At 34.4% G+C, this 21855-nt stretch overlaps 2 protein-coding genes across 2 annotated transcripts; one reads left to right on the top strand and one right to left on the bottom strand.

Annotated features, from left to right (window-relative positions):
• Positions 1 to 1873: 1873 nt before the first annotated feature.
• LOC111366820 lies at positions 1874 to 3204 on the bottom strand. The gene is made up of 4 exons (XM_022987515.1): positions 3034 to 3204; positions 2543 to 2939; positions 2266 to 2393; positions 1874 to 1948 (listed from the first exon to the last, which is right to left on the bottom strand). Exons 1-4 carry the CDS (start codon positions 3202 to 3204, stop codon positions 1874 to 1876), a joined length of 771 nt encoding a protein of 256 aa, XP_022843283.1.
• Positions 3205 to 14428: 11224 nt separating this feature from the next.
• LOC111366822 lies at positions 14429 to 15451 on the top strand. The gene has a single exon (XM_022987516.1). It carries the CDS (start codon positions 14429 to 14431, stop codon positions 15449 to 15451), a length of 1023 nt encoding a protein of 340 aa, XP_022843284.1.
• Positions 15452 to 21855: the final 6404 nt, after the last annotated feature.

Raw genomic sequence — 21855 nt, forward strand, 5'->3', positions numbered from 1 at the left:
TTTCTGCATAACTTATTTAAAACCTAAATGGAGCAAATTGTATAAGTCACACGTGTGATAAGTACCACTAAACTCCTCTAAGCAAGTGTTAGAAGAATTCTACTCAAACAAAGTCAAGGTTGTAAGCCACGACACTTCACAAACCTTAAATTAATGAGAAAGGACATGCAAAAATCATTGGTGAAGGGATATATCCTTCAACTTATAATCCTTTTATGTACAATCTCTTCTTTATTAAACAACTAAGATGACCTATGTAACGAGTTTTAGGTCGATAACTCCAAGTCAATTGACCATAGGGTATCAGGTTATGAAAAACCCTTCAAGCTTAATTACTTGAGTCAAATAAGATCCGAAAAAGAGTATAAAATGAATCTCAAATTTTTATACATTTCAAAAAAATTTAATTTCTGTCATCTTCTTTTAAGGGGAATATACTAGAGCTTTAGGTCATTTTAATTATATTCAAAGTCAATTAACCACACAAGTAACCGCCACCCCAAATCTCGAACATTCCGTCAAAACCTACTTACAAGAGTCTAATGTGTGTAATACATAAGATATATGTAATAACCTATACGAAGAACTCCAAACAAATTCTAAAGAAGTTAATGAAAATTCAATTTATGAATCATGAACCTTAGTAGTAATTGATAGCAAAATAACATGCCCAATAAAAAATCATTTTTCAGTTGATAAGATATGAATGCACCAAACACACAATATAAAGACAAAAAAATATGCAGCACATAAAACAAAAAAAATGTGCATGTACCAATGCAAACAAAACGAGCTGTATGTTATCTAAATAATCACAGTGAATAAACATGGACATGTACCAAAAATACTAACTCACTGAGGCATAAAGTTGCTCTTCCCTTGAAGAGCAACACAAAGGGCATTAGCATTCAGAGTATCTCTCTGATCATAGAAATCACTCTTCTTAACCTAGACTTTCTAAGAAGCAAAATTAATTCTAGTCAACAGTGTCATAAGTACGGTCAAGTGACTAGCTTGATAAGGAACTCAACTTGGGTAGATATATTCTGACTTCTATTCCTATTCAAAAGTTTGTGACACCTCGGTCTTATGTGTCTAAACTTACACACAATTGCGACGCATAGATCCAAATCTACGTGGTTGCTGCTATTGATTTCTAGCTTGGTTGGTTCTATGACGTCTAGCATGATGCCTCTATCCTAATATGTCCTTGTTCTTGTGTTCAAGATTTGCAACATACTTAGGTTGGTTGGTAGTAGGGACAAAAATAATCTTGAAAGTACTAACAGTATTACGATCAGCTTGCATATATTCTAAACCTCCCTTATTACCAAGAAGCTTTTTAACCCTAAAAGATTGTTAAGTTTCTGATACCCACTTGTGAAGGAAAGAAGTTGAGCATTGGATTTCTCAAGATCACTCGTTTGGGTTTTAACCTTAGTCTCTAAGTTTTCATTGACTAGTCTTACTTTACTAAGGTTTTTAGTAGATTCTTGAAGGTCAGATATAAGTCTTTCTATCTAACTCCATCTTATGTAGCTTCTTAAAAGTAGCATTATAGACCTTTTTTCAACCTAAAGAAATCCTGAAATAGCTCATCAAAGGCTTATATATGTCACGATCATCTTTTGACTATTCTCGTGAAGCATCAAATTTCTCTTTATCCTCAAGCGACTCACTATTTACTACAGAAATGAATGCCATATACTTTTTAGTCTCATCATGAGAGGACAGTTTACTTTGATTATCCGAAATAAACTCGACATCAATGAGAGTAGCATTCATAGCTTTGCTTAGGTCTCTCTTCATGTTAGGACACTCAGATTTTACGTTACTAAAATCATGGCACTCATGACACCTCGCATACCTTTTTCTAAGAATCTTTAATATTATTCTTCTCATAAAGGAAGTCCTTCAACTCCTTTTTCATATCACATTTAATCCTAAACTTCCAAAAATATATAAGTAAATTCCCAACTTCAAATTGTATCCAATTTAATCTTCATATTATGCCAATTGCAAAATAAACCCAAATAAAATATTTAATTTCATTTTGGTCCTTAATTGACTACGACCTTGACTAGTCAACATTTAAATTTTTGACTATGAAAATTGAGTTGTAACAATTTTACCTCGTTAAAAGAATTTCGTCCTCGAAATTCAACCAGCAACTGATTAGGCAATGAATAAATGATGATATTGAACAAGCATCTGATCCTTGTTCTTCCATGTAGCCTCTTCTACTGTTTGATTCTGCCAAAGTACCTTAACAAGTGAAACTGTCTTGTTTCGTTGAGTTTGCACTTCCTTTTCAAAAATTCTCACTGGTTCTTCTATATAAGTCAAATTCTCCTTCAACTGAATTGGGTAAGACTCTAGAACATGAGAGGGATCTGCAACGTACTTGTGAAGCATGAAAATATGAAAAAATCATGGATCCGAGATAATTCATCTGGCAGATCTAATCGATATGCAACTAGGCCAATCCACTCAGTAATCTCATAGAGTCCAATATATCGTGGACTCAACTTTCCTCACTTGCCAAATCTCAGCACCCTTTTCCAAGGAGATAATTTGAGAAAAACTGTATCTTCTACTACAAATTCAAGATCTTTCCTGCGCATATCCGCATAACTTTTATGTCTATCCCGAGCTGCTTTCAACTTTTCTTTGATCAATTTCACATTTTCGGACGTCATTTGAACCAATTCAGGGCCTACTAACTCCCTCTTACCAATTTCATCCCAACAAACTAGTATTCTGCACTTTCGACCATATAAAGCTTCAAAAGGATCCATTTCTATACTAGAGTGGTAGTTGTTATTGTAAGCAAACTCCATCAATGGCAGATGAGTATCCCAGCTACTTTTGAGCTCTAAAACACTAGCCCTCAACATATCCTCATGAGTCTGCATGGCCATTTGTCTGAGGATGAAAATCTGTACTGAAATGTAGTTTAGTACTCATGACTTCTTGCAAATTGGGCTAAAATTTAGATGTAAAACGAGGGTCACTATCGGACACAATAGATACTGGAGTACCATATGAGCTCACTATCTCATCCATATACAACTTTGCCAACTTATTTAAAATATAAGTGGCTTTGATCGACAAGAACTTGGCAGTTTTGGTCAAACGATCTACAATCACCCAAACTCCATCATGACCATTTTGAGTATGAAGAAGGCCAAATAAAAAGTCCATAGTAATGTGCTTCTATTTCCACTCTGGAATAGGCAATGGCTGTAAAAGTCCTGTTGTTTTCTGACAAACTGGCTTTACCTGTTGACATATAAGACATTTGGATACGAAATATGCTATTTCTTTCTTCATTCCAAGCCACCAGTAATGATTTTTCAATGTATGATACATTTTAATTCTACATGGATGCATAGCATAAGTAGAACTGTGTGCCTCTTCTAAAATTTCCTTCTTCAATTCTAGGATATCTAGAACACATAATCTATATTACCCATAGCCAATGCACCATCATTCCTAATAACATAATCTGTTCGTAACCGACACTAACTTCTGCTTTCAAAGTTCTCATTGTCAGGTCTTGGGTTTGAGTTTCTATGACCTTATCAATTAAAGTAGGCCTCACCTGGAAATGAGCTAATACAGAACATGAAGTAGTAGCTGACAATTGAGCATGCAATTTCTTGAATTCACAAATCAAATAAACATAAACTGCACTAGCTAGAGAGGAAGAACTGGTCTTTCTACTGAGAGCATCTGCAACCACATTAGCTTTTCCTGGATGGTAGTCAATCTTACAATCATAATTCTTAATCAACTCCAACCATCTTCTCTGCCTCAGAATCAGTTCTTTTTTATAAAAATATACTTCAAACTTTTGTGATTAGTAAATATTTGAAATTTCTCACCATAAAGATAATACCTTCAAATCTTCAATGCTAACACTACTGTAGCTAACTCAAAATCATGAGTTGGGTAATTTAACTCATGCTTCTTCAATTGTCTTGAAGCATAAGCTACAACTTTCCCATTTTACATTAGAAGACAACCCAATCTTTGGCGTGAAGCATCACTATAAATCACAAACTCTTCACCTGGAGATAGAAGAGTAAGTATGGGAGCAAAAGTTAACCTTTTCTTCAACTCTTGAAAACTCTTCTCACATTCCTCATTCCACACAAATTTGGTGTTCTTTCGAGTCAAATTAGTCAAATGAAGAGCAATTTTGGAGAAATTTTCTACAAATCGACGATAATAACCTGCTAGTCCAAGGAAACTTCATACTTCTATAATATTAGTAGGGCGTTCTCATATCATAACTGCCTCGATTTTCTGAGGACCTATATAAATGCCTTCTGCTGAGATAACATGACCCAAAAACAGAACTTTATCTAACCAAAATTCACATTTGCTAAATTTAGCATACAACTGCTTATCTCGCAAAGTTTGCAAGATAATCCTCAAATGCTCAACATGATCATCACGACTGTGAGAATAAACCAATATATCATCAATAAAAATAATCACAAATTTGTTTAAATATGGGTGAAGTACCCTATTCATCAAATCCATAAATGCAGCTGGGGTATTAGTTAATCCAAATGGGATCACCAAAAATGCATAATGACCATACTGAGACTGAAAAGCAGTCTTTGGTACATCAACATCTCTAATTCTGAGCTGATGATACCCCGAACGTAAATCAAACTTTGAAAATACTGAGGCACCTTGAAGTTGATCAAACAAATCATCAATGCGGGGTAGAGGATACTTATTGCGAATAGTCATCTTATTCAAATGTCTATAGTCAATACATAATCTCATAGTGCCATCTTTCTTCTTCACAAATAAAATAGGTGCTCCCCATGAGGATACACTGGGTCTAATGAAATCCTTATCAACCAATTCTTGTAATTGTACCTTTAATTCCTTCAACTCTTTTGAAGCCATTCGATAAGATGGCTGTGAAATAGGTGTTGTCCCAGGGATCAAATCAATACAGAATTCGATCTCCCTACTTGGGGATAATCCTGGAAGGTCTTCTGAAAAGACATCGGGGAAATCTCGCACAACTGATATATCGTTAATTGGCCACTTAGTGATCTGAGTATCAATTACATGAGCCAAATATGCATCACAACTCTATTTGAGCATTCTTCGAGCATCCAGAACAGATATTAGACAAGATGGTAAAATTTTGCTCTCTCCAGTGAGAATAATTTCAAGCTCTCCTGGACTTCTAAGTACCACTTTCTTGCAAAAACAATCAACGAGCACGGTGATTAGATAGAAAGTCCATCTCCAAAATAACATCAAAATCATGAATGTCAAGTGGAATTAAATCTGCTTTCAACTCATGATTGTTCACCCTAATCCCACAATCTTTATATACACGATTAGCTAAAAGTGAGTCCTCTACTGGAATTGCTACTACTAATTCACCATCTAAAGGCTCTGACATTTGATCAACATAACTAGAAAGTGCATGAGAAATAAAGGAATGTGTAGCATCCGAATCAATTAAAGAACGACCATTTCTACCAAAAATAGATAACATACCCACTACCACATCTGGTGACTCCTCTACCTCCTACTGTGTCATAGCAAACACTTTACCCTAAGTCGTGGATCGACCTGACTGGGCTCCCTGTCTAGAAGCACTACTCCTAGCAGCATTAGATTATGTGGCCCACATCGACCCTGCTGATGGAGCTCTTTGATCCCTGTTCTGTCTGGTCGTACCGATCCCTGGCTGAGGCGATACTATCTGAGATGCTCCAATCTACTGAGATCTAGCTGGACAATTTTTCCTTATGTATCACATCTGACCACATTGGTAACAAACTCCAACCCCTCGAAGACACTCGCTTGGATGAAACTTCCCATGGAAAGCTCCGATGATCAGAAGCCTCACTCTACCTCACTCCTTGAATTCTCTGTGAAGAACCCTAAACATAGGAATGGCTCCCCACCGACTGTTGTCCAGAACTCTAGCTATGTCTTGATCCCTAACTAGAGCTAGAACTCCCAGACTTAAATTTAAAACCACCAAATTTAGTGACACCTGGCCAAAATCATTTTCTGTTTTTCTTGAACCTTTTTCCTAAAGCTCATGTTTGACTACTATCACCTCGAAAGGTCACCTGTGCTCCTTGATTACTTCCTTCTTGAATAGCTGTCTCCTCAGCAACCAAAACACTTGCATACTTACACAGTTCTACAAACTTTACATGATATTCAGCAACCAACATAGACCCTTGAACCAATCTTAAAAATTCATTTTGTTTCGTATCATGATAAAATGTAAGATAGTATGTTTCATAGAAAGCTTCCTTGAAAATGATCCAGGTGATAACACTAGGATCTGGATACCAACTTTGAAACGAAATCCACCAATCAGCAGCTCCTTCCTTCATTTTTTATCCTCTGAGCATTCTACCACATCAAATATACTTTTCAAAGTCTTCATCCAAAGTTCAGCATCAACTAGATTAGATGTACCCATAAAAAAATTTCACCCCAAGTTTCATTGCTCTCTCAAGAGAGTTATCTCTATCAGCATTGGGTAGAAGGGAAGCAATAGCTGCAGCTATTCTATCAGTAATAGGGTCTAGTTGCACCTGAGACTAGTGAATTGATTTTGCGACCCCACTGCCTCCTCCATCATGTCTTCCTTCAGGAACATCATGAGCTTGAGATACTGGATTTTGATGCCTTCGAGTTCTGTCCCTACCACGCATGACTCACCTACAATAAAGTATGATATACAAACATCAGATACATGCAATGTTACTCATAAACTCTAAGACCATGCTCTGATACCAATTGACAATACTCGTCCCGATTCAACCTAATTGACTCGGCACGTGTTGTGCGCCGATGGTAGATGCCAACCAAATGCCAGACCTACCACCAAGGCAAACTTGATTTACTTTAACTGTAACATAATTCTATAAAAATTTTGACAGAGTTTCCTCCGAAACATAGACAAAACCAAACTGAAAAATCAATAAAACCTCAAACAGTCATTCAAACCAAAAGTTTTGGAAACCATCACTTCCACTAATACCACCACAACTAAAACAAAATACAACTAAACTCAACTGAGTACTTCTACTATCGTATCATGTCTACAAGTAAGCATTACATCAATTACAAACCCTTCTACGAAATACACGTCAAACTAAATATTAGACCAAATACTTAATAAACATGAGTCCTCAACTATATATTACATACTATGAAATGGTCTCTTTGACTTCAGCAGGCTTTTCTAAGTATCTCAAAATCAACGGTCTCCTGAAAGGAAAAAAAATGACAAAATATATGAGGTTGTAACTCAGTGAGTGGATAGGTTGCAAATAAATAAACTTTTCCATTTATACATATTTTCTAAAAATTCTAACTTTATTAAATCTTTGAGAAATTTTGAATCTAGTACACTTTAAAAACTAAACATGATCGTATCATAAAATTCTTTGTTCTTAATTTTAGAAAAGTAACTGTATAATAAAATGACTATAAATACTGATATCCATGAAAATCTATGAAATGTTGCTGCTGCTTAATACTATAAGCTGAAAGCTTTATTCTGAAAATTGAATTAACCGAATTCTAAAATCTAAAAACTAATAAGCTGTAGAAATACAGAAAAATCACACCAAAAATGTACCCTATGAATAGCCTTACTCATGTACAGAGTAATTTCGATGTACAAAGTAAGTCCATTCACATCTAATAATTTGATAATCTGATAATCTGGTCATACGTGCATAGAGCTGTCCCAAATGCTAATCACCCTAGTACACGGCCCAAAGCCTATATGTGTCTGAGAGTAGGTCCCAAAGATCTCTGATAATATGGTCATACACTATGAAAACACATTCACAATAGTGTAGAGCGGGTACAATCATCATAACTGATCATACACTATGGAACACATTCACACCAGTGCAGATTAGAGTAAAATCGCATGAGTACTTTCTGGTGGTTTTAAAATAACTTTAAATATACTGAACTAGTTAATGCTGAAATAATATGTCAATGAAATAATGTAACTAAACTGAATTTAACTTTTAAAAACATTTGATAATAAAATTCATTTTATTCTGAATAATCATGCTATCAACTCAACTTTTAAAATAAGTAACTTCAAAATTCAATAAATACTTATTTCTGAAAAATAACTTTTATTTCCACTCACAAAGTATGAGCTACAAGCTAGACTGCCTGAATGACGTTTCCAATCTCCTCATCACCACCTGAAATAAGACATCAATAACCAATTTATCCACTATCAAAACAAGAAATCTTTAATATCTAATGATAGTACTTAAATTAAATTTCTCGATACTTGAATAAATTTTCAAACTTTTTCTTTGATCCATTGGTACCAATTACACTTTTTGATCCATGATTAATAACTATTTCATCAACATAACATTTACTCCACGCATTACTGTGACAACCCACTTCATTCTAGTGATGATTGGTCACTATAATTCGACCAATTAAATTTTCCTCTTGTTCCATAATTCATACTTCAAAATAATTATTTCCACATCATCATCATTTCCACAAACACTACTTAATCCAAAAATCCCAAATGAAACTTCTAGGGTTTGCTAAAAATAATATTCCTTACCTAGCTAAAATTGGAAATGAAGTAATCCCCAAGCTTGAGCTCTAATTCGTGCTTATCATACCTAAATTTGAAAATTTCTTTTACAAGTTAAAACCCTAGAATTTTAACATAAATCATACTTCTCTCACTTGGAAACAAACGAAAAAATTAAACCCAAACTTGAAAGGATTAATCTTACCTCTCTTCCTCTTCTTCTCTTTTCTTCTTTTCTTCCTTCTTTCTCTTTTTTCTTCCCTTTTTCCTTAGTTTTTTTTCTCTCTTTCTTGGCCTTTTCAGCTCTCTGCCCATTTTTGTAGTGTGTGAGTGTGTGTTTTGGGAGAAAATGGGTCAATTCTAGTAATATAAAGGTCCACTTGCTCAAAATTGTAAAGGAAGTCCTTCAACTCCTTTTTCATATCACATTTAATCCTAAACTTCCAAAAATATATAAGTAAATTCCCAGCTTCAAATTGTATCCAATTTAACCTTCATATTTTGCCAATTGCAAAATAAACCCAAATAAAATATTTAATTTCATTTTGGTCCTTAATTGACTTTGACTTTGACTAGTCAATATTTGAATTTTTGACTATGAAAATTGAGTTGTAACAAATGATTTCGAAACTTTTGTTGTGAAAAAGGCTTCCTTAGTAGCTAATGCTAAGAAGATCTCCTAAGGAAGAGCGCATTGCCTATGTTGCGAGGACTGAGCGGAACGCTTCATGTCTTAGAGAAGAGTTTCAAATGACTAAATTTGAGTAGGAGGTTGCCCTTATGGAACTTGATAATACAAGGAATGAGATAGCTGGGCTTCACGATAAATTGAAAAATACTGAGACAAGATAAATTGTTTTGGAGTCTAGACTTTTTGGAGCAATTGCTTGCTAACAAATTTGGTTGAGGATGCTAAGCAAAAGGCAGAAACGAAGTGCTTGATATTATCAGAAGCTTTCACCTCGAATGGAATATGGATTTTTTGGAGGCTCATGAAGATGACGTCAAAGACAGTTGTGTTTGTTAACTTCTGGGACTTTGGACTCTTCGTCCATTCCTGCTTATCCTTCTCAACCTATGGATGCTCTCCCTATTCCCATGTCAAAATGTAGCTACTAATAAGTCTCTTGACACTTGTGTTCCTACTTCTTCAAAAGCGAGGGTACCCTCAGGAAGCAAAGTTCAAGTTAACTAGGATGATCCAACTTTTGAGAATCTTTAGTTCTTAGTTAATTAAGAAAGCTTATTTTGGTCTCGCAATGGCTTCTTTGTCTCTTCATGTTCAAAAAAAAGACAAAAACAAAAAAAAAACAAGACAAAACAAAACAAATAAAACAAAAAAGGTTGTTGGATAGACCAATCCTCGCATGAACTGCTAAGGATCCAAGAAGTCCAACATTGATTATAGCATAACTTCATTCTTTATTTGTATAAAACTGCTTTTTTTTCTTTTTTTGAAAATTTTATTAGTAAAATATCATTGTTCATGATGTATAAATTCGTTCATTTGGCAGTCTCTTTAAGCTCGTAATGCTTTACTCATTTGTTATTTTAGTTATGCTTTGCATAGATGAATTTATAACAAGCTTATATCAACATCAAAATCTATTGTTCTTGTGCTAATTTCATAGGTCGGCAACACTGCTTTTCAAATGAAACTTTGTTAAATCATCGTAACAACATAAGATGATGTAGATTACTATCCTATCCTCAACCATGGCTTTTTAATACATAAGTACTTCGCCTATTACAATATATCACGATATTTAAAAGTGAAGAGATGTGGCTTCATCCTTCTTAATAATAATTTCCTTTGGGGATAAAAATTAGTCCTCGTGTTTCTTTGATTGGATAAATCTTGCCTTTAGTTGAAATTCCTTGGGGGATAGACCTGGACTTCAGTTGAAATTCTTTTGGAGGGGTTAGACCTTGGTTTCAATTGAAATTCTTTTGATAGGATAGACCTAGCCTTTAACTGGAATTTCTTCGTGGGATTTAGTCTTGCCTTCGACTATCTATGGTAGGAATGACCTTGCCTACTAGGAATAGCCCCGCCTTTTGTCATCAATCCCCATTTTTGGGATCTTATTTAGGTGCAGTATCTGTTTTTCGATTATTTTCGTCGCTCACACTTCTTTTAGTACTTATTAAGTTATATTTACTGGTAGATAGGTTTTTCACCTTATCCTTTACAGCATTAGGCACTTTCTTTTCTAAATAAGGATTTTGAAGCACGCATTTCTTTATCATTTTCTAGCTTGATTACCAGTATGACTTGTTCCTTGAGAACCAAATCCTTTTATTCTGGTGACATCATCTAAGATGTTTTGTCATGAGCGTCCTGAGGTGTCGTCCCTGCATTGGATCAAAGAATTTTGATGGAATATTCATAGAGTTTACTTCCGTAAGATGGCAATGGCCATCGCGAGTTATTTCGGCTCGCATCCCTGACACATCGCATTTGGGAATATTTGATTCCCAACATTATTGTCAAATATAATTGAAAAAAATGGACTTTTTTAGGATTACCTTTTGATCCAAAAATTTTAAATACGGGGTTCCTCGATCTTTGGGAGTGTGTACCGCGTACACCCTTCATGAATTTTATAATAGGGACTTTTAACGTAATTAAAACATATTATACTTATGACAAAAATGTGACATCAATATAACTGTCTTTAATTCAAAAACCCATTCCATTCGTGGCTTTTGCGAAACTCAATCTTACGTTCACATTCAGCATACATGAACAAAAACTAACATGTATCAGTTGTACCTAGTAATCACTCGTGGTATAATAAATTCATCCAGTTTGTGCACTATTTATGCATCCAACAAAACACTAAATATAGAAAATTTATGATGTGCTCGAAATATGTTTGAACAATGTATTCAAGTGTACTTCGTCCAATCATGTACCGTGCATAATCCTTCATTTTTAGCTCACTAATGCAATCTCCCTCTCCCTCTCCCTCTCCCTCTCCCTCTTTTACTTCAATTAATTCAAAGATATTCAAACTTAACAACAAAGTCATCGGTAAACGATCATACATCTCAATGTGAAATCATACAATTAACTCAGAGTACATGTTGCCCGCATTATATAGTCGATAAACTTGTATATCTATCTCGTGTGTAAAGTTATGCACACTACACGTGTCCAACTAATAGTATATCACGCATATTCGTATATAAAGATTTTAATAGATGTCAAATAATTATTTCCACTTTCAATGGAACTTGTTGACACACAAAAAATTCAGCCCAAGTCGAATAGCCCAAGGAATGAAGCTCAATTGGAAGATCCCCAAAATCAAATAGCCCAAAAAACGACCCAATCAGGCAATGCAGGATAAAGGTCCAAATAGGGAAGCCCATGAACGCGATAATACCATCGCCCAATGTTACAAGTTGCCCAAAATGTGAGCGAATGGATTGCCATGCAGTCGCCTAGAATTGTGTCCCTGTTCTCGCCCAAACCTTCGAGTCGCCCAAGATCTTAGCAAATGTAAGATGTTGTGGTTACCCAAAGGTGCGGTTAATGAAGAGTTATTAAGTAGCCCTATCACGTTCCACGATTCCAGGAATTCAATTAAAGATAGTTGAACGACAAAAAGTAATGGCAGCATTTAAAGAAGGCAGTTCCATGACAAGTTGGCTACTACGAGGAAAGTAGGCAGTTATATATCGATCAAGCAGTTTTTAAGCGGTTGATCAAGAAGAGATCATTCAGGGAGTATAAAAGGAAGAAAAGACATAGAGCAAAGGATCCCGAATCAAACACTCTCAAACAGAGAATATGTAACTTTAAATTTTTTAGTTTAGATTTAAACACTTCTTTTCAGTAACTCGTGTGCTTGCGCCCCTTGGAGGCATTCTGTTTTTATTTTCCAATTGTAAAGTCATCGCCAATAAAAACACCCCTTTTTGGGACTTTGTCTCAAAAGGTTTGTTCCTTACACAATCGTCTGATCTCTTTTTAATTGTTAGCGACTAACCCGCGCGAAACAGAACTATTTCTCAAATAAGATTATATGTAAAATAAACAAAAAATTGAATGAGTACAATGATACATCCAGGTCATCGTACAAGACAAAATTACTCGTTATTCTCTCCGAGGAGAAAGTATAAAATGTATAAATATGGAGTATTTTACAGACAGGAGTTGGTAATAAATAGGGTGATAGCTGTTAGAATGCATGAAGCCAACATCACACGCGTTACTTCTCGAAAAGATCCCTTTTCTTTGTGTGATGAAATGAGCGCCCACCGTCTGATGGAAAACAGCAGCACTTTTTCTGTTTTTAATAAAAACCATCAAATTCCATCATCTTTTGTTCGCCCCGGTTTGATTAGATAAAAATCAAAATTTCATTATATATTTTTAAAAGTTGATGAAATGTGATTCTACAAAGTTCCTCTTTGGTGGGATTAAAATCAAAATTTCAGTAAATTTTGATAAAATATGATAAAATGTGTTATTGAAAAACAATGAATTCCATGTAATATGCAGTAAAAATTAATTATTGACCTATCGAATAGAACAAAATATGATTGAAATAATTGTTTGATGTAAATTTTTAGTTGAACGAAACAGTTAATATCGATGACAAAATATATAGCATACTTAGCCCATGTTAGATTCTCATTAAATTACATTTCATTACATTCTATTTTTTTCTTCTATTTTCAATAACTCAATCTTCCATAAAATAATATTACACGTAAGCCCCTCAGGAGCATAGCTCAGTGGTACAAAGGACAGGAGTGAGATTATCTCACGCCTTGCTGGCAGCCACAGTATGGGGGTTCAATTCCTGAGAAATAGAATTGGACTCTTTGTAGGCATAGTGTATAAACAGCTCTTGTTCCCTGACCTATTGGGACACATCCCACGATTTACTTCCCTCACAAAGTTCTAGAGGTGGGATGGTAGGTGTCCTCAAAATTGGGATTCAACATTTATATTACAAGTAAATTGAAAATTTTTTCTTCTTTTTCAACTACTCATTTTTTTATAAAAAAACATTATTCCATTCATTTTCATTTAAAAAAGAAGGCTAAAGAGGGGCTTAGGAGGAAAGCGCAGCTTAACCTCTATCAATGCAAAAATTAATGGAAATAAATTTATTTTGTTTAGAGACAGTGTAACAATGTAAAAATTTACTGTACACTTCATTTGCCGTAGCTAGCCGTCATCTAAAAACATCTCTGTGTCTCTTGATCACTTCAACTCGTTATTCTAAGAGAATTTATAATTCTATATTATAATAGAAGCTCTCTTCATGGCGCTTTTTCTCATCGGTTATGTTTCTCAGTCAAATCAAAATAAACCCTCAATATATATACTCTTTTTGGTAAATAATTACTTTTAAAATTCATTTTCAACTATACATTTTTTTAAATATATGATATTTGACATGTAATGTCAATTTTTCCTACTGTTTTAATTCCATATATTTTTCAAAAGTTTACCATTTTAACACTTATTTTCCTACTTTAATTGCAGACAAACGAATACTGTGTATTACATAGTATTTTTGACAGTGATAAGTGTAAGCTTGCATGTATTGTTGAAATCTCACATGTCCCCATCTGTAATAACCTTAAACACAACGCTTCCAAGTGTCATTTTGTTTTATGTTGCCTCTTTCTTACTGGTTCATCATTTTTTTAAAACCCGTACACACACCTTCACACCAAATCACAGCTTCTTCCTCACCCCCACACCAACCAACCTCATTCTCCTTCACCTTTCTCTGCAATATTTTTTTTTTAAAAAAAATGATCCAAACTGTGAATCCTTATAGCACAGCAAGAACGGCTGAAATCATGTCTAGGTATAGGCCAATAGCGCCGAAGCCTGAGGCTGGAAAAGAAAATTCAGGAGGGAGTGAAAGTCCCGGCGTGCCTCGGAGTATGAGAAGGACTCCTTATCTGAGGAATGTTTGGAATCACTTGCAGGCGAGGCCCACGAGGACAAGGAAGAGAGGGAGGAGTTCTTTTGCACGACCAGAACAGTCGATGAAAAGGGCCAGGACTTGTCTTAATGCACTGTCGACACCGTATCAGGTAACGAGTTCGCCGGCCAAGAATTTAGCCATTCTTGGATTTGCTCATAATCCAAATGGTATGGCTCAAATTCCTCTTGTACCAAATCTTGTTCCGCTTAAATGTGGACTGGATTCAATTGTGACCACCCCCGCTGAGTCCGTCGCTCTTCCTGTCCTCCGGTGCACCACCGCCCAAAATCCCCAAGGGAAGAAACCCGAAATAGATTTGAACCTGGCTGTGGAAGAGTCTGAGGAGTTGGATTTCATGCCACAATTGAAAGAACCCGTCAATCCTGTCGTTATAACACCACGAGTGGTTCGCCCCATCGGCTCCATCATAAGTGTCAAAAGCATCAGGGAGAATTCAGGGCAACGAGCCACCGATACAGGCAAGCAAGTGTTGAAGAATCCAGTGGAGGTGGAGGAGGAGATGGAGGCCGAGAAGATGCCGGCCGTAGTATCTGATTCGAACAACAAAGTCAGGCTAACAAATTCTGCTTACAAAGAAATGGTGGGTCAGCCCGAATGCTGCTGGCTCGATTTCGTGCCTTCCCGGAACGGCGGTGGTGGTGCATGCAAGAGAATCGGTGGAGAGGTTGCGCTAAGACTCGAGGATTCGAGTTTGTCTCTGTCGTTGAATGGTTTCAATTGCTGGGTGAAAATTGAGTGGGCAAGCAATGGAAAGAGGAGTTGTGTGCATGCTTTTTGTGAAGCTATGAAATTGGGATGTGAAGCAAAGGATTACCAGTTCTTATGGAGGTTCCATAAGAGTGAAGCCTCAAAATCTGGCTCCAATATTTGAACCAGTAAATGTAGAAACAGCCAGAAAAGATTATTGAAGTATATTATAGTTCTCTAAAGATATATATACTCATGGAAGCCTGCTATATATATTTGAGAGAGACAAAATAAAAAAAATAAAAGTTTTATGATCAGTGTGTTTTGCTTACACAAGAAAATGTAAGTATTAGAAGATATAAATATCTTGTTTTCTCCTTGAAAAGTGATTTCCTCTCATCTCGAGCGCGATGCAATGTCCTCCATGTTAAACTGGTGCTTACTGTTGCATCAGGAGCTAGGTGCTGAAGTATGTTGCATTAGGAGCTAGGTTAATGATGGCAGGAAAACGTTGCTATATTCGATATTTAGGGCAAAAAAAATGGTTGTTATATATTTAGGGTCTCACCCTTGAAAAGTTCATTTTAAAGTATAAATCTTTTATTGCACGAAAAGAAAAGAATCATTAAAAGAAATATGATTTGTTTAACAAATTGAAAAAATTTAATGATTTTCACCCATTAAAGACATTACAAAAAATAAAAAATAAATGGAACAATAAACTGGAAAGGGATTCACCGTCGTTTACTGCATGTCTCCATCTTAATGGAGTATGGGACAGGACAAGGAGAGATGGAATGATGTCTCGATCTCATTCCTTCCCTTTGTCTTAATCGAGTATGGGGCAGGACAAGGAGATAAAAATACACGATGGGACTAGAGATGGAATGATGTCCCTATCTCGTTCCTCCTCGTTGCCATCCTTAAGTTAGGTGCTAAAATATACGTTGAGCAAAAGTGGGTATATATTTAGAATGCTTCCTAAAAGCAGTCATGGTATGATTAAATGTATAAACTGAAACAATGAAAGTTTAGAAAAGATACATGTCTTCTTAACATTTGATATAATTGCATTACAACAATTGATATAGGCTTATAAGACGAAGATAGGTAAATGGACCTTTTATGAGCTTCTGAAAATTTTTTTAGGCCATGATCAGTCCCTCAATTGGTCTTATACATATGACCCTCTTATCACAAAAAAATTGTAACATTTGCACCTTCGGGTAGCGGCTGCGGGTTCCCTTGTCAACAAAAAAAAAAAATTGTAACAGATATGAACAAATATTAGTAAGTTATAGACCCCAATTTACTGAATCTAATACTTCATGAATATAAAGAAATTTCACATATTCAATGTATTCAAGGTGAAAAATGGGTTAATCCTTGTTAAACTTGGATAAAGTAGATTCTGAAATTTTCAATTCAAGATAAATTAATGAAAGAGAGGTATCTCTTTATGATCTATTATAACTTTTAAATAATGATTATTCGAAAAAAAAAATACATATGTTTGAATAGTCCCACTGAATGGTGATTCGACATTGAATCTAGGAAAAATTGCAACCGAGGTACCAAACCTTTCGTTTATTAGCAGACTTTACCCAAACCTTTAGTTTGTGCCACCCACGATACCCAAGCTTTCAAAAACTCGCAGTGAAAGTCCAAATGGATGGAAACTGTTAATTTGACCGTTGTTGACCAAAGATTTAATATTGACCATTATTTTGACTAATTTTAAAAAGATAAAATGGTAACTTTATATTTTTCAACAAGAAAAATAATTACAATATATTAATAATTAAATCAAAACATAAAAATACTATTCATCATCTTTTCCATTCACCCCTTCCCACCCACCACACACCACAAAACCATCTACACAAGCAACACCCACAGATTCTTTATCTCCTCCAACCCATCCCCTTCCCTCACCTCACCCAACCACATTTAGCAATAGCACCACCAACCCTAGCCACACAGTCCACCAACTCTGGTCGCAGACCACATTTAGCCACCACACACCACCAAACCATCCACACAAGCACCACCCACATTTGTCTACCCTGCTATAGTCCTCCACGCGTAAGTTTAATCAAGAGCCCTAAAGAGAAAAAATATCAAATTAGGAGAAGGAGATGAAGATTCGGTGTGCATAATGCTCTGTCCATTTTTCTATTTCAAATCTCGTACATGAATACTCATCTTTAGCACCAAGAAACATTGTTGAGTTCTTTGCTCAGATCTCCAGCGATGCTGCTGGCTGTGGAATGGACATGGAAGTCGAGTTTTCACAACAGTGTAATTCAGCTCTGGGATTGTCGAATGGGCACTGCAATTGAGCTTTGACGTCATTGGTCGTGCCAGAGGTCCATCAACTGCATTTGAAAATGAGGATTTTGGGTTTGAGTTCGAAGTGAAGCAGCAACGATTGCAGTGAATGGGGAGATGAAATTTTGGATTCGAATGTGATTTTTCGTTTGGGTTCTATTTGGTAGTGAAGATGGTGGCTGTAGATTTGGTGGTGGTGGCAGTCGTAGTAGTGATGGTGGTGGACGGTGGTGGTTTTAGGTTAGGCGTGAGTTTGAATTAGGATCACTGTAGCATGTAGGATTTTTTATTTTTATTTTTATTTTTTGATTTAATATTTTAATTCTTTAATGTGAGAAAATTGTATAGTTGCCATTTTGCCCTTTAGTCAAAATTGATCAAACTTTGACATTTTTGGTCAACTAACGGTCAAATTAACAGTTTCCATCCATTTGGACTTCCACTGTGAGTTTTTGAAAGGCTTGGTATCGTGGATGTCACAAACTAAAGGTTTGGGTAAAGTCTACTAATAAACAAAAAGTTTGGTTCCTCGGCTGCAATTTTCCCTTGAATCTATATCTTGATAACAAGTAAAATTTAAGGCAGAATTATGATAATGAAACGATCCAGTAGAAGGCATTAAACGTGTAAAAACTACCGAATGGATTATGGTATAATAGAGTAGTAATTCACTAATGTTCACCAAATCTAGTTTTGCCCGTTAAATGTAGTAACAAAAAAAAAAAAAAAGGTTTATTTGTATTCCGGAAAAATTCCACCCACTTTACCATTCAATTTTCTTGCTCCACTATTTGTCAAACCCCATGGGTAGTAGGCCAAATTTGAGTTGGATCATTTGGCCACACTTCATAATTAGAAAATTGAGCACCGTAGAAAGTTGACTAAAATGGGTTAGAGGGAGCTTGCATACAAAATATATGTGGTCCCTTCATGTGAGGGAGTGTAAAAAATTATGTACGCAAGAAATGTACGAGTAAACTAATTCCATCTTTTATACCAAAAAAATAAAATAATAATAATAATAACACATTACTTTAATTATAATTCTTTCATGATATGAAAAATGGAATCTTGATTTTTATGTTTTATTTTAAGTATCGGTTTGACTAATGAAAGTAATAATAGAAATTTCAAAATAAATTTATATACATGTCCAAATATTCTTACATTACAAAAGGAAACAAGCTTAAAATTGCCAACAGAAACACAAACAATCAAAATTATTAGCTTATAAGCAAAATAAATATATAAATAAAATTAATTAATTAACATATGATTCTTGGAGTGATTTGTTTGGTTGTGAGACCAATGTACTCTTGAGATCCAATAAATTAAAGAGAAAAAGATTAGCTAACTTTTACAACTAAATATTAAAGCACTGAAATTACAATACAGTAAGGGAAAAGTAAGAACTAGATTAGATGTTGATAGTGATTGGATGAATATAGTGATATTTAGAAAATTTTAAATTGTATTATAGATGTATTTAGAATGACATGAATATATAAAATTTGCGTGGATATATTTAAATGAATGAATTTAATGATGACAATATTGAGATTTGACGTGGATGAAATAGTAATTTTTTAAAATTTTAATAGGGATGGATATAGAATGGGATAAATATATAAAAACTGTGGATGTAAATAACGGTACTGCACATATTTTAATTGCAATGAAAGTCTTTAAATTTTCTTATTTTCACAGTTATATTTCCAATTTATTTTTATTCTAAGTTTTCAGTTAATTAGCACATCTTGTTTCTAAAGACGATTTTCATCTTGAAAATTCATAATGAGAGTACATAAAAAGAAACTTATTTGCTCGTTCATAATCAAATTAAACAACAAATATAGAAGTTTGATAAAATATTTATCTCTGATTTTAAAGAATGCTAAAATATTATTAATAAAGAAATTATTGTTAACATGTGGATTAATTAAAGATTAACGATAAGAATGCGACCGAAAATAAGTTTTGAAATAAAATATGAAGTATAGGCATTACCACCACCACTTAGTTATTCGAGAGTTAATTTAATCAATTGCGATTGAACCTTGGTATAAGTTACTACTTGCTCGGCAAAAGTTAAAAAGCTATTTTATTGCTCATTGAACTTTATTATAGGTTACTATTTGCTAATCGAAAATTTAAAAGGGATACTCATTACTCAACCAAAATTGAAAAAAGTTACTCATCCATTACCCATATCATTTCCATCAGTTCATGTGAACAAAAATCAACATGACAAATGGAAAATCCTACGCAACACTGAAGAATTTTAAAAAATAACAATGTGAACAAAAAATCCATGTGGCCCAAGATAAAAAATTGCCCTGGCGATAGTATAATGTTGTCCACTATGATCGTATGGGCAATTTCTGTTGTTCAAATTTACCATTATTTCTTATATTACAAGAAGAAGGGAAAAACAATGGTGAATTTTAATAATAGAAATTATCCATGCGATCATAGTTGACAACACCATGCAATCGTATAGTAATTTTCATCGTGCGTCACGTAGATTTTTTTTGTCCATGTTATTTTTTTAACTCCATCAGTGTGACGTAGGATTTTTCCTTCTGTCTCGTTGATTTTTGTTCCGTGGATTGATAACAATAATATGGGTGATGGATAGGTAAATTTGTTCAAATTTAGATGATTGACAAGTAACATTTTAAATTTCAGTGAACAAGTAGTAATTTGTAACAAAGTTTAATGCTAGTAACTTTTAAGAATTTTGGTGAGCAAATAGTAACATATAATAAAGTTTCTGACCATTGATTGCAGATCGAACTCAAGTAGTATAGTCACTAAGTTCATACAAGTGCGTTGAACTAAATAATTGAACAACAAAAACCATGGAGTGCAAACTAGCAAGGATCATTTATGATACAGATCAATTAGAAGAGCAAATTCTAAACTAATTAGAAAAGTGAACAAATAACAATAACGTACGAAAACGAGCATAACTTTTAGCCTTTTTTTTGTTTTGAGTTAATTTAAGGGTATTTTGGATATTTTAACAATTTTATTTTTATCATGTTTACCTAATTTTTTAATTTAAGTCAAACTCTAATTTATCATGTTTATCTAACAGTTTTACAAGTTAATTGAGATTCTTTGAGTTCGCCTATATAAGACATATTTATTGTATAAAGAACAACACATTATTTGAGAGATTAATTATAAAGTGAGATTTTCGTTTTCAATCTTGTTCTTAATTAAACTATCCAAAATTTATCAAAGATTTACAATTTTTATGTCTTTTAAATATAGATTCTTGATTCAATAAATTATTGGGTCAAGGTTTTTCAACTAATTTTAGTTTTCTTGGAGTTTGTATCAAATCTTGTGTGGGTTTTAGAATACATCTTGCAATGGGATTTAGATCATTTGATATTAGATTTTTGACTCTAAAATCAAATTACGAAAATTCAGAAGAAGGAAAAAACAACAAAGAAAATAAAAATAAAATAAAATTCCAGAAAATGCTAGAAAAATTCAAGAAGAGCATAAGTCCCTTTGTAGTGCTAGTGCTTCTTTTCTGTAAAAATGATGGGATGTGAAGAATGTGAGTTGGTTGCTAGAAAATCAATAATATAATGGTGAAGATTCGAGATCGAATCATTTTAAAGGAGGGTGAGAATAATGAAAATTATGGAGGGCAAGCTAGCACTAATAATTTATGATACAAATCAATTAAAAGAGAAAATACGAAAACAATTAGAATAGTGAAGGAATAAGGAGGATATACGAGAACACGCATAACTTTAAGTTCGACTGTCGAATTTTCATTCATGGATACAGTTCGAAAAACGTTTTTCAATTATGCACAAGTTGTTGGATGATGTTGTCAAACTTCAAGAGTCAAATTCCATTACTAAGGAACCATTTTACTTTTTCTATTTTAAATTAATTTAAATATATATTCATTATTATTGCAGTATTTTAGTTTTATGTAATTGTTTTACAAGTTAATTAGGTTCATTATTTATCATATTTACATAGTTTTTTGGTTTATGTCAAACACTAATTTATCATGTTTATCTAGCTATTTTACAAGTTAATTAGAATTGTTTAGCTGCTAAGGCCGAGGCCCAAAAAGTTGAAGAATCGGCGAAGCTTGAGTCTGCACTGGCCCAGATCGAGGCCTTAAGAAAGGAAGTATACAAGTCACAGTGCGAGGTGGCCTCCTTAACAAAGAAGGTGGAGGTCTCCAATGAGCACCAAAAGGTGACTGCTGAGGCCCTGGAG

This window comes from Olea europaea, chromosome 18, assembly GCF_002742605.1.
Source record: "Olea europaea var. sylvestris chromosome 18, O_europaea_v1, whole genome shotgun sequence".
In the NCBI taxonomy this organism is placed as follows: domain Eukaryota; kingdom Viridiplantae; phylum Streptophyta; class Magnoliopsida; order Lamiales; family Oleaceae; genus Olea; species Olea europaea.